Source organism: Maylandia zebra, linkage group LG5 (assembly GCF_041146795.1).
Source record: "Maylandia zebra isolate NMK-2024a linkage group LG5, Mzebra_GT3a, whole genome shotgun sequence".
In the NCBI taxonomy this organism is placed as follows: Eukaryota; Metazoa; Chordata; class Actinopteri; order Cichliformes; family Cichlidae; genus Maylandia; species Maylandia zebra.
Genome location: NC_135171.1, coordinates 6,830,627 through 6,844,498, shown reverse-complemented (window position 1 = coordinate 6,844,498; position 13,872 = coordinate 6,830,627). Strand labels below are relative to the sequence as shown.

At 40.1% G+C, this 13,872-nt stretch overlaps 1 protein-coding gene across 1 annotated transcript; it reads left to right on the top strand.

Moving 5' to 3' along the window:
* Positions 1 to 558: 558 nt before the first annotated feature.
* barx1 (BARX homeobox 1) lies at positions 559 to 3,890 on the top strand. The gene is made up of 4 exons (XM_004559857.2): positions 559 to 1,221; positions 2,289 to 2,568; positions 3,033 to 3,117; positions 3,392 to 3,890. The coding sequence occupies exons 1-4, from the start codon at positions 1,020 to 1,022 to the stop codon at positions 3,554 to 3,556; spliced, it is 732 nt and encodes a 243-aa protein (XP_004559914.1). The 5' UTR covers positions 559 to 1,019; the 3' UTR covers positions 3,557 to 3,890.
* Positions 3,891 to 13,872: the final 9,982 nt, after the last annotated feature.

Sequence of the window (13,872 nt, the reverse complement as noted above, 5' to 3'; positions counted from 1 at the left end):
TCAAAGCCGCTGAAGCTGTCCTGTGGGAGGGTTTTCACAATTTCAGAGAAAAAATAGTGAAAAGTGAAGATGCCGGAGATGTTTCACCTAAAGCAGGGAACTACCTCAGCGGTGAGACAGCAATGATTTTGAATCATATCTGCGGTAATATTTTTTTTTACATTCATTGCACCATATAAAGGAACACAGCAGTAGAGAAAAGGGGATGGGCTTCATTTATTGATTATTTATTGGCAACAGCGTTACAGGCGAAATGAATGCATTTTAATGCAATGGCCTAATATGGGTAATAACCAACAACAGATTGCTTATGAATAAAAAAGTATATCACATTCTGAAAAAGCATCACATATCAAACATTTGTTCCCTGTGTTCCATTTTGCAGTATCACACTAACTGCTCCAAGTCTCCAGGCTCGTGACTTTAATAACATATAAAAGTCACTTGCAGGCCCGTCCTCTCAGGTCCTTATTTTCTTCCCTTTTGCATAAATCCATGCAGGACAAGTGTGGCTTTGCATGTAACTTTGGGTCAGCAAAGGCAGACAGCACACAAACCCCGAGAAGAGGTGGAGCTATGACGAGACTCTTAAAATCCGAAGCTTATTCCTCAACTCACTGCCAAGGTGACGAGCTCCGCTCCTGACAAATAGCTCCGCGCTTCACACGCAGGGACCGGGCATGAACGCGGCAGGATTTGGGAGTTTTGGGTCAAAGTTTTGCTTTCGGTTCCAGATTTCTGCTCCACATGGGATCAAATCTGGACAGAAGTAGAGCGTAAGAAAAAACAAACACAAAGAAAGAAAAGAGAAAAAAAAGAAACCAGGAGCCGCAGGCGCACAGAAAAAGTCGGCAACCTGTACTCAATACTTGCCTTGATCCTAAATCTGAGGATAACTTTGCCCACAGCGTTGATCTTCGGACTACAGCAGCGCAACAGAGGGAATATGAGTTCCGGCTTGGGCCACTGAAAGGGAGTGATAATCGGGTAAACGCGCTCCGGTGACCGACAGCCAGATTATGCAGCATCCTTTGGACATGGGGGCGCATTACTATCCTCCGGATGTTCATGCAGACCACAGAACTCATCGCTACAGGAGTTTCATGATAGAGGAGATCCTCACAGATCACCCGGAGCACAAAGTTTCGGCTCCGGCCGGGGAGCTGCTTAAATTCGGAGTACAAGCTCTACTCTCTGCGCGGCCTTTCCATAACCAACTGGGTAAGGCAAAAGATGGATGAGTCTTTCATAGCGGTGTGGAAAAAACACACCGGGATAATACACGCATTAATATTTAATACAATAGCGAAATATTCAAAGGGGATTTCACATTTAATTACAAATGTAGGCATGGGGGAAATGTTTCCTTTCTTATCGCTGTTTTTAAGTAACACTGTAAACAAGAAAAAGGCAGGCGCATTATGAAAATGAATTACTGTAAAGTTTTTAAATAATGGGTTTTATCTGATTAAGAAACAGAATATAACATAAACAAAAACATATTAGAAGCTTAAATGAGTTAAAGCGTGGATCACCGGTGAGATTCATGTTAATCTTAGCTCTTCTTTTGATGAGCGCTCGGTGACGGTATCTAAATATGATGGATCAATATCTAGAAATAATAATAATAATAATAATAATAATAATAATAATAATAATAGTAGTAGTAGTAGTTTAGGGTAGAACTGCATTTGCCTTTTTTCCAATTCGAGTCACAGAACGAGAAAGACTAATTTCCTTTCCCGATTATTAATAATAATTTCAGGCCTCTTTAATATTCACAGTAGCTACTCCAATTTTAAAGCTTGAAGCTGTGCTTTGTTTCGTTTAATGTTCACATCATGTGACCTTTAACCTTTGAAAACATGTCTAACGACAATAACACAATAATACTGACGCCTTATTCTAACCTTCCACGCTTATAATGTTTGGTATCAGAAATAAGTAGAACTTAATCGTATCTACGTCATTCATGCTTTTCTGTCCGTGTGGCAGCAGCGCTTTGAAATCTGCTCCAGCGTGTGCGTGCTGTCACATGCGTCCTCTGCAGAAAACACACGATATTAAAACGACTTTTTGTTTGCGGGGAACTCATTTAGCCTCCGAGAGCTGCCCACCTTAAACGATCAGGGAATCGATTTTAAAGGTCCACTTGTAGTTTACGCCGTTGTTCCCCCCTTGGGTCCCCACTCCTCGAAAACATCGAGTAAATAAAACCAACTCGTTTTGAAATCTGCTCCTCATTGCCGTGGGTAATATGTTGTTTCCTTTCCCGGCCATGTTCACAGTGCTTAAAGCCGACCAGACGAGCCTCCTAAAGTTCCCCATGTCCCCGCTGTCCTGCTCGCTGGGCTCCCCGCTCCTGTCCGCGGCCCCGGGCCTTCAGGTAGGCGCAGCGTCCCACCACCTGCCGCTGGACCTCCACCTCCGCGGGAAGCTGGAGCACGGAGCCGACGCAGGCAGCAAGACCAAGAAGGGCCGCCGCAGCCGCACCGTGTTCACCGAGCTGCAGCTGATGGGCCTGGAGAAACGATTCGAGAAGCAGAAGTACCTTTCTACACCCGACAGGTGCGCAGGAAACCGCCGAGGATAATGGCGATAAAGACAGCTGCTTTCCCGGGACTTACTGTAGGATTTATTCCAGCCTGTAACCTGCAGACTGCTTCACAGCACTGCAAAACTTCTCTCACATCACTAATTCATGTCTTTATTATCTGTTTCCTATTTGCATTGAAACACTGAGTGTGTGTTTAAACGAACGAACCTCGTCCAGCTTTTAATCTAAAACTGCTGCGTTAACCTGGCTGCTCAAACCACACCTGAGCGCTTTCACGGTGGCCGGTGGTGAGAGCTTCCATTTGATCTGGGTCGTTCCACCTTTAGAAAGCTAAAGCGAAATGAGGCTATTACAAGCTGCAACAGGTAGCAATAAAACCTCATTATTATCCTGGTGACTTGATGAGGTCTTTGGAAGTGTGGTCCACACTGCTTTCTTCTTCTTCTAATGATATGTTTGATTTTGTGTCTTACAGAATAGATCTCGCAGAGTCTCTCGGTCTGAGTCAGCTCCAAGTGAAAACATGGTACCAGAACAGGAGGATGAAATGGAAGAAAATTGTAAGTTGGCTGGACTTAATACAGTCTGTTTAACATGCAAGCTCAACGCAAAAGTAAAGAGATGCTTCTGCTTTCCATTCTTTCAACTTATCCTGATGGGAAATGCAGTTCAGCGGAATAAATTCAGCAGTATTTTTTTTTTTTTTTTTTGGGGGGGGGGGGGGGGGGGGGGTCCTGCATTGAATATGTTGGTGTGCAACTTTGTTAAGGACGCCAAATCGCATGTATGAGTCACCGTCTGTACTCTGAGGCTAAAACCGAGTTTCTCCCGCAGGTGCTGCAGGGCGGCGGCCTGGAGTCCCCGACCAAGCCCAAAGGTCGCCCTAAGAAGAACTCCATCCCCAGCAGCGAGCAGCTCTCTGAGCAGGAGCGATCCACCGCAGAGGCTGACCGGCCCGATGGCTCCAGCTCCCACTTAGAGAACGCTCAGGAGGAATGACCAGCCTCTTTATCTATGAACCTGTGGGACGCTCAGAGTGCCTGAAAAAAGGGGGATTTTTTGCTGGACCGTACGGCCACCTGGTGCAAAAAAAGAAAAGAAAAAAAGAAAAAGAAAAAAAAGCCCTACAGAAACCTAACGTGCACGAGGCGACATCCTCCAGCAGCCCGGCGTTTTTGTGGCATTCCCTCGTGATGCTGCTGTTGAGGAGGGGACTCAAATATTTGCAGTAGGTCTAACTCTTTATATTCTAAGGATCAGCTCTCACTTATCTGTCCTGCATTCCCTTTGTGTAACTTTGCATTTGATTAATTATTAAATATATTTTCACTAAGGCTCTTCTCCGTTTATTGCAAAGGGGGCATGGTTAAAGATAAGCGTGTCGTCACCGGCCCCGCGCGGCCCTGTTCACACGCGCCTAACATGGATACATATCTGCACATTCAGACAAGTTCGCAGCGATTCACCAGGCTCCAGATAACAGAGACACGGGGGCGTAAAGGCGCTCAGGTTTAGGACTAGTTGCTGTTGACCTGCGTGTCCTGCTGTGGTAATGTCATGATTCCATGTAGCAGCATTGGGGCTTCTCTTTCTTAATCGAAATAAAAATATGGATTTATTTAATGAGGAGTTTTTGGGGGGTGAGAATACAAAATAGGTCTCCTTTCACATGAAGCGTATCAGGGCCATTTAGGTGAATGCGAATGCAGGAGAATATGTTACAGTATCGTTAGCTTGAATTTATCGTGAACATGTTAATCAGAATATATAAAAGGTAATAACTTGACAGATCTGGACTGCACAGGAAGAACCACTGCGAAATAATAATAACAATAATAATAATAACAATAATAATAATAACAATAATAATAATAATAATAATAATAATAATAATAATGAAAACATGAGGTGAGAAGATTATTTCTTTAGCTTGTTATTAAAGACAGTTTTCCCTTAACGCCTCTGTGGCAATAAAACGAAATTCTGATCTCAGTAAACCAAAGCTGAACGATAACAGTGAACAGATAAAGGTTTACTAGTAAAAAGTAAATACATCAAATAAAAATGCCGGAATATGTCTTCTGTTACTCTCTTTACTCGCAGACCTCATATATATATATATATATATATAGAGATATATATATATATATATATATATATATATATATATATATATATATATATATATATAGAGAGAGAGAGAGAGAGAGAGAGAGAGAGAGATATATATCTCATATATATATATATAGATGAGAGATATATATATATATATATATATATATATATATATATATATATATATATATATATATATGTATATATATATATATATATATATATATATATATATGTATATATATATATATATATATATATATATATATATATATATATATATATATATATATATATAGATATATATAGATAGATAGATGAGGATAGCTTTCATTAAAAAGCTATCCTGCTGAACACATTATTACTTTAACACGTAGCTGATCGGCGAACTATTTCGAATACGTTTTTCTTCTTTTCTTCTTTGTTGTGTTGCTGTCACGTCGGGGGCCTAATCCCGTATTTTCTAAATGTTCATTAAATTAAATTAAATGTTCATTAAAGCCATACATTTCTATGCATTTCTAGCTTTTTCAGCTGATCAACTTGAGAAAAACAAACGCTGAATTGCGTCTTTAATAAAAATAAATGCTGAGTTGGAATTGAGAATTCCGCCGGAAATTCGTCGGGCTCCTCGCATTAAACACTCTCAGGCATCGGTGCATCATCACAAACGCGGGCTCTCTCATCACTCTCATCATTAGAACTGTGGCGTCTCAAAGCTTCACTGCCTCTAAATACAAATGCTACATGAGTATAAAAAACAGTATTTTCATATTATTATTAATAATAAATCAGGTTCAATTTTTTGACTCAAAGTTATAGTTCAAAGGTTTCCTAAATAGAAAAAAGACAAAGCGAATGTGGAAAACAGCACAACAGGCACATTTAAGTAATACTATTAGCTGGGTGGTTAGCTAAAAGTAATCAGTGTAAAATAACAGCTGTAGGAAACAGCTAAATGTAGTAGATGAACAGGTAAAAGTAATGGATAAAGAAACAAAGAAGAGTGGTAGAAATGTGGCCTAGCTGAAATAGCTAAGCAAATAGAAATAACAAACATTACGAGTTAAATATATAAATCCTACTGAATAAATCCTACAGTAAGCTTATATCTTTGTATCTATATCCATATCTATATATCTGCATAAATAATTGTAACTTCTTTTGCACCATAAACAGTGGATATTAAATAATCTACTTTGGAATGGAAAAAATACACAACACTGTTTGCTCTGATGTTATTAAATGGATTTTTAAAAAATCCTATTCAGATTTGCCTGACAGCGTAGGGTACTTTATTTGATCTGTTTTTGCGTGTGTTATGATAACGCTGTTAGGGTATATCATATTTTTATTTTCTGGAAATATTCTAATAGTATCTCACAGGGAAGCTCACATTTATCCTTGGAAAATCCAGCACTGTTTAGACTCAGACTCATAATTCTATTAGTATGCAGCAGGAATACTCCAGGCCTAGTTATTTAAACAATACCATTAAACAGGATAAAATGTGTGGTTTCTTCAGAGGCCATTGCAGCTACAATATCTTTTTTTTAATACACCTCATTTTAATTTGCTTAACAACTTCCCATGTAATTATCACAAAACAGTAGTTAATGACTTAAATAGAAGAATAGACTTTTAGCACTTTATATAAACATACATTACAGACATGAAACGCACACACACTCTTGAATGGTTTTACACTGAAAATGCTGGAAAATGACTTTTAAAACTTTTAGTATTTCACATATTCTGGGTCTCACATCTTTTGCCAGAGGGACAGATCTGAGACCACAGATAGTGAAAGTGTACGTTTATAAGGAGTCTGTTTTTCAATTCTATTCAAAACTTTAAAACAAAGAAGTAGAAGAAATATTTGTCGATGTGGCTTATCATTGGAGCATGAATGGTAGCATTTATTTTTATGGTAAAAGCAAATAATACCGTGCGCACTAAAAGAGGTCTAAAATAACATTAAAAATAATAGATGGCATGAATTTTATTTGACAACAGCTCACACTTTAGCTGAATTTATTACGCTTATATTCATGCTTTTCATTACGCTATAAAACGGCCAATTGAGTGTGTAAATGAACAAAATAGATACAGCTGCAGGTTTTACTGGTGCCTAACAAGTGACTCCACAGCACAATAATATTTTATGCTGGATAAGTGTTTTATTTCATTAGATTTCATTAGATTAGATGCACATCTGTTTGTTCTCCAGTCTTGAGTTTAAGACATTTGTCAAGAATCAAATGCAGTGAGATAAATTACTGTCATGATGAAGCAGTGTCAGTGCGCCTGGAAGTGCAACACTTTTCCTTCTTTGGAAACTCATTAAACAAAGACAACACACAATGTACTGTAGCAACATATATATGCTTATATTTTAAAATATATATATAACAGGTATATTAGAGAGACACTGACACCATTTGAAAAAAAATGTTTTTTCAATACAAATACAGATCAAAATCAGCCAATCACAACTCATCAGCCCCCACTTGGACAGTTTAAACCACTGTCTAAAAGTATGGCTTGCATCAGAAAGCATACGCAAAACTGCAACTTGATCAAACAGTTTGTTAAAAAACAAAAAGCAACGACAACAAAAGCAGTTCAAACAACCAGAATAAAAGGTCAATTTATAAACATTTATACAAATATTTATAAAAATGTATAAAAATAGGTCAAGTTTGCAATTTGACCTATTTTTATATGCCTGCTCCTGTTTTTAAGCCAACTTCCACAAAAACTCTCTGGGCCTGATGACCTTGAAATGTTGCCCTTGGAAGAGCGTGGGATCAATAAGCAGCTGGATCATAATGTTGCAAACACCAGTGGCTCGTGTGTGTGTGTGTGTGTGTGTGTGTGTGTGTGTGTGTGTGTGTGTGTGTGTAGAAATTGCTGTAAACAGAAGAACAAAGCCCAAAAGTCGAGCTCGTTTACTTCAAAGGAAATGTGTCTTACACCCTGTCGTCAATGTGAAAATTAAAGGTCTGAATCTCCCAGTTAAGATAAAAAACACGAACATGTTTAGCAGTTCCAGAATCCCCAGAGCTCATATCAACACACATTACACTTAAGGCTCTCCTCCGCAGTGGCCACCCCTCCGAGCCTGCCTTTGTTTCTGTAAGTTTACGGAGCGTGGCGCAGACGCTACGTGCAGCCGTCGGTGTGCAGCATCACACCTCCTGGAGTTGCAGTGGAGAATTTTTAGAAGGGTGCCACTGTTTACAGACACATTTATTTACTCTATAACTCACTGATTTGACAACGTAGAGCAAGAAAGTCAAACTTTTCAAATCTCCGCTGGCCTGGTGACGGGGAGGAGGAAGACTTATTGTGAGGGCTTTTATTCACAGAGTGCAGACTTGTTCGCTGTGGAGCTCTTACTCTCACAGTGAGGAATTTTTTGAATCCTCCCTTCAAATATAAACTTGCCATTGCTTTACATTTCAAAGGCCTTGTGTTATTAATGAGAGGATACATTAATCAGTAACCCAAGTGCCATTATTATAGGCAAGCCCATTTCTTCATGGATGCATTGCAGTATGGGAGTCTCATTACGTCGAAAAAAACCCACATACTGAATTTATGGATGGATGAAATAACTGTGCAAGTGTAACTGTGAAAGCTTGTTCTTAATATTATTAGTTAGTGTATTAGTTTCAGTCTGTTGATGCCTCTAAGGCTTAATAAACTCTCTTTATTCATTTTTCTTTGAAAGAGATGGAATCCAGATTCTCGGGAGTCCTGCTAATCATCTGGGATGTTTTTTTTTTTTCCAAAGGGCACCTTTCCTTTACATTGTAGTCTCAGTTTTCAGTTTCACCCAAAGATCCACAGCTGACATGGACATCTGCAATCCCCCCTCCGCCATCGCACAGACACACACACACACACACACCGCCACCACAGTCATCATCATCACCAAAGCAAATGGCTAATCAGTCCTTACCCGGGATGTCAAATTTATGTCAGGGCCTAATCATATGCAGATTAATGACAGGTTAACCTAAACAGCAGAGCTGAGGTTGGCAAAAAGGTCCCAGAAAAAAAGGAAAGAAAAACACAAGCACATTTTAGAAATGCATTTGTTAATTTGTACATGCTGCAAGGTGAATGTGTGAGGTCGCCTCGGCTCCACGGTGCAGATAAGACCCAGAGCGGGCTGGACGACGCAGGCCTCGTCCACGTGCACGTTCCTCTCTCCTGGGCTTTGAGAGGGGGCCGAGTGTTGGACAGCAATGACTTCCGACATAAATTACAATCAGGAGGAAGAGTCGGCTGCCAAGAATCTGCAAATTCGGAACATCCATATAATTTAATCATTAAAGGGACCCTTTGTGGTGGCACGATAACGCTCCGATGCAAGCAATGAGAGGTTGACCCCAATTTTTATCGAGCGGGTGTTTATGGAGTCAAAAGGTCCGTGCTTAGACGCAGCACAGGCTTGGGGGTCTTGGACCGAGGGGGTAGGGGGAAGTAGCCGCCCCAACCACGCACAGGAGAAATTCTCCACGATTAAAGAGCCCCTGATTAATCTAACGTATGTGCCAAAACTGCACATGCGGCGTATGATCCCAATTAGCCTGAAACCCAACTCTGTGCAGGCCCAGCTCCACATTAGCTCTGCCATTCTTCTCTTTGTTTTCACTGGACGCTCCCTGCCTGTTCCACATTACATCTGCTGAGACAAATCTAACTGAAAGATGTTGATATTGATGGCAAGATAAGTTGTTGTATCAGTCAATATATGGACTGATAGAAATGCGAGCGGGGCCGCTTGGACGGTAAACAGTGAAGAAGCCAACATGACTCCACTCTGTGATAGGACTGCCATTTTTTACAGATACTCTCATAGTCATTAGGCATAATGTTCTAAATATGAAATGAAGTAATTACAACATGCTGCTGTTGGTCGCCAGAGGATCTGACAGTTAACGAGCCAGCATTCAAATTACACTTGGAAATGATTAGTAAATAAAAAAAGGCAAATTGAAAAAGTTTGTAAGATAACACCACGACCACAGTGGAAGCAAATGAAATTGTTTTTTTCCTCTCAGTTTTCTGTGTTGAGAATCTAGACGTGCACTGCAGAAGTACAGCATCAGTTGATACAGAGGTTTTTACCTCTTAACCCGTTGGTTAGATAGTGGTAAAGTCAAAATAAACAACCTTCTGGGAAGAATTTGGTGTCCTCACCAGCAGGCCCAAGAGTGATTTAACAACAGTAAATGATACGCTCTTCTCTGTCTAACAGTGACATGATAAGTCATAATAATTGACCAAGTGGTTAATTATTATTTTCAAACCATCTGCGAAGATTATCTGGAAAGCAGAAATAGTGATTAGAAAGCTTTCGAAGGTTTTGGTTAATAAACTATGTGTAGCATAGATGTAGGTTCATTTGAGCATGTGCGGGTTCTTCCCTGCAAAGGAATGTCTTCATTCTGCCGTTCTGTAATGCTTTGAAATAACTGTTCTCACTCTTAATCTTCTCCCTGCTATGTCACTATGAGTCTCCTTCCCTTTTTCCGCTTCCCTGATTCCAGACATGAGTTGAAGGCTATGTCTGCTATCAGGATACACACCGCTACCTTACCTTCAAGTCGTAGCTAAGTTTCCTTCCAGCAAGAAGAACCTTTTTCTTCCGTCCACATTGTATGTTGGTGCTTGGTGGTGGTGCTAACTCTCCTGTCATCTGCCATAAAATCCCAGAGAAAGAGGTTGTGTAAGTGATGTAAGTGAAGTGAACAATGTAAAGAAATGTAGAATAACTAGAAACAAATTCTTTCTTTCCTTTTTTTTCATGTCTTAGTTTGAGGACGGCTGTTGTTGTCATCACTGCACACACATCTGATTATTTGGTCCACTGCTATTTTTCATTTTCAGTAGACCCTGAAGTCCCATTCTTAAGGTGTATTGTTATTTAGTCTGTTTCCCAAGTTTTCCACCTCGACCCGTAACTTCACTGCTTTGGATCAGTCTCACCTCTCTCATCAGCCTCATTTACTGCAGCATAAGGCAGCTATTTTTGGTGGAAATGCTCTAAAAGTTGACTGTCCAACTGCAAATGACAGCCAAAGTTTTCCTCTAATCCCAGTGGGTGGAGGCAGGTGGCAGCCCACCCCAAGCCTGCTTCTGTCCAGAGAGTTATTCCTTCCTTGTGCTGACTTATGGGAGAATTGTTGGTTTGCTTGACCCTATAAAAAACATTTAGCAGGAGCTCAAAACCGAGCTAAAAGGATGGTCAGAAGACTCCAAATGATGTTATCTTAGTTTCTGATGGTTAAGTTTCCCACCTTATATAGTGATATTTGGTCGGTGCTGTGATGAACGTTGTACCCTGTGATCATGGCTGTTTTACCCAAATATCCTTTTAACTTGTAAAAATCCTGCGTCAGAAACAGTATTCCCACGTAGCTGGATTACCCTTTTGTAAATACCGTTTATGTTAAATTCACTTAAGAGAAATCAGAGCTAATCCCACTAGAAATAGGTAAGAAGTCACATCGCTTTATACTTTCCTCTCCATTAACCTCTGAACCAATGTCACTGGCAACCCAAATAGGGTTGCAATGTTCCCCCTACTTTTATAGAATTTAAATCAATTTAACAGAAAAACTGTGATGACGAAATTAATGTCCAAAACTTTATTTTTAAAGTTTAAGCCTAATGCTAGACAGGCTGCTGGTAACTAGTTGGATGTTGAGAAGTGAAGAAACTGTAAGTATGACAGAAGATGGCTTAGCTTTCCAGCAATTAGAGTCCTCATATGTCACAGAAAGGTATTATTTACCTGCATTTCTCTTAGTAACATGACTGGTCCAGCCGTCACAGTGTAAACATATACTGTAAATTAAAAATAATAATAATAATAATTTGATGATTTATTTCCTACGCCATTCTCACTTATCCTGGCAACGAGCTGCAGTCACATTAACACATGGTGCGTTCACAGACTCTCAGCTGTACAAAATAGCTCAGAGACCTCCATTCATTATGAAGCTGAACTGTCAACACTCTGAGGCGGGTACATGAAGAGAACTGTGGGGCAACATTTGCAGTTTAAAGTGACGGGGGAATAAAGTCGTCAGTGTTCCGCCCTCCACTATTCGACTCGTGCAGTGAACAGGCACTCACTCAGGGCTGCAGGCAAAAATAAATGCTATTTTCTGTGCGCACCCAGACTTCAGAGTCACGTTCCCATAATTCAGAATGACCACTCGGAACATTCTGGCTTCCACATCCATCAGAGGGGAAATTATTTTTCTGGGAATATCATTTATTTTACTTCCACTCAATCAGAAAATGCGGATGAGAAGTAATAATATAACTAATAAGCAAGTAAGCAACAGTGCGGAACATTTTATAGAGCTCTTACTGGCCGGTATGAGTTAATCGTGGCTGTGTTAGTATCACCATATGCTCGTCTAACAGTGTTTATGGTGTTGTGTGTGTGACTGAATTTATTGGAATAATTGGTTCAGTTCAATTTCAGATCCAAGAAAACTCATTGAAACAAGTCAAAGCGTTTACACCCCGACTGCAGCTGATAGTCCAAAGATCATTTAATCACATTTTGACTTGTCGGTCCTACCATAAATAATAACTCACATTTTCTCCTGTCATCATTACCACTAGGTTAGTAGTAATTACAAAAGGAGCAAAGGACTAATTGGCAAAATTCTATAAATAGATTCTGGCTGTTATTTAATGCATGACTTTAAATCTGTGCTCTTCTTGGGAAACAAAACAAAACCTACGCTATGTTGATAAAGGGCCGTTCAGATTGGAAGATATGCTTACAAAGAGCCAAGCGTAATATCATCACCACCACCCACAGTATATTTCAGAACTAATGGTGCTAAAGTATAGCTTCCTCCTGCAGGTGTCAGGTGATTTCCTGTGGCTCAGCTCGCAGCTCAGCCACGCAGCTAAGGCGAGGAGGCATTATAGGACATAAACAAGACCACCGTCTCACCCGCCATGACGATGCTCTGTTCTCAGCCCACGCTGCCCCTCCTGCTCTCAGCTCTGCGAGCACAGTTTGTAGGAAACGTCAACCGGCGTGATTGATTTGAGATGGGCGATTCCCTGACTTCATGCTTGTATAAAGCAAGACAGCTGTTGGGAGAAATCAAATTCCTGCAGGAGCTGGAGGAATTTTCCATCTGTTTAATGGAGTCAATGCCTTTTGCGAGATGAGTAAATAAAAAAACATGTTGTGGCAGAAGGTCAGTGAAACCCTCATTATATAGCAATTACAGCACAAAACCCCCTTTCCTTTTAAAATCCAGCTTGAAAGTCAATCCCACTTTCCAAAAGTAAGACATGACAGGGCAGCAATGTAACTTTGGTACAGCTTCAAGACTTACAGAAACGGAAGGGGCTGAGCCTCCTAATAAGTTTGTCCTTCACAATCACCACATCTTTTATCTTTTTCCTCAAATATCTGCACTCATTAAATGATAAATAGTTAAATGTTTAATGGTTTCAAAGGTTGGACTGTTTTCCTTTTGAGGCCCTCTCCCCCATAAAGTATACAAATTACAAATGCCCTGGAAGTTTGTCATTTCTTTCCAAGAGCTGTTTGGACAGATTCTTCACTACAAGCATATTATCACAGCATGGCTGTGTGGAAACAGCTTCACTTCTCATTAAAGCTTTCTATAATTCATTATATGTCGCGTGTTCATATGGTGAGCTTCATTTAGATGAAGCTGATAGTCTTAAGAATTTCTTCTCAGGCTAAAAGCAGCGGCCGTGCAAAAGCCCTCTGTGACTTAAGTAATACAGATTATGAAAACAGATGAAACCCAAGAAGCGGAAACTTAGTTTGAATAGCAAAGAAACACTGTGAGAAAACATTAGAGCCTTTAACGCTACTGCGCTTTTGACTTTTGATTCTTATCATTCAGTAGAACTCTAGTGGTGGCAAAGCTAAGCACAATGTGTTTAGCTGAGAGAGTAGTTTAGTCGAGGTTCGTGTACTCGGTGCAAACAGGTGGGTCTGAGCACTTCATTCTCTGATGGGTTGTTTTCTTGTGGAGTAAAAACCATCCATCTGTGTGCGTCCAACACTGTCTCCAAAACTGTCAACATATTGGATTCTCAACTTTACATTTACAGGAAACATATTTTGTCTAAAATAACTTTACAAAGTTCAACAGACTTTGTAAAGTCAT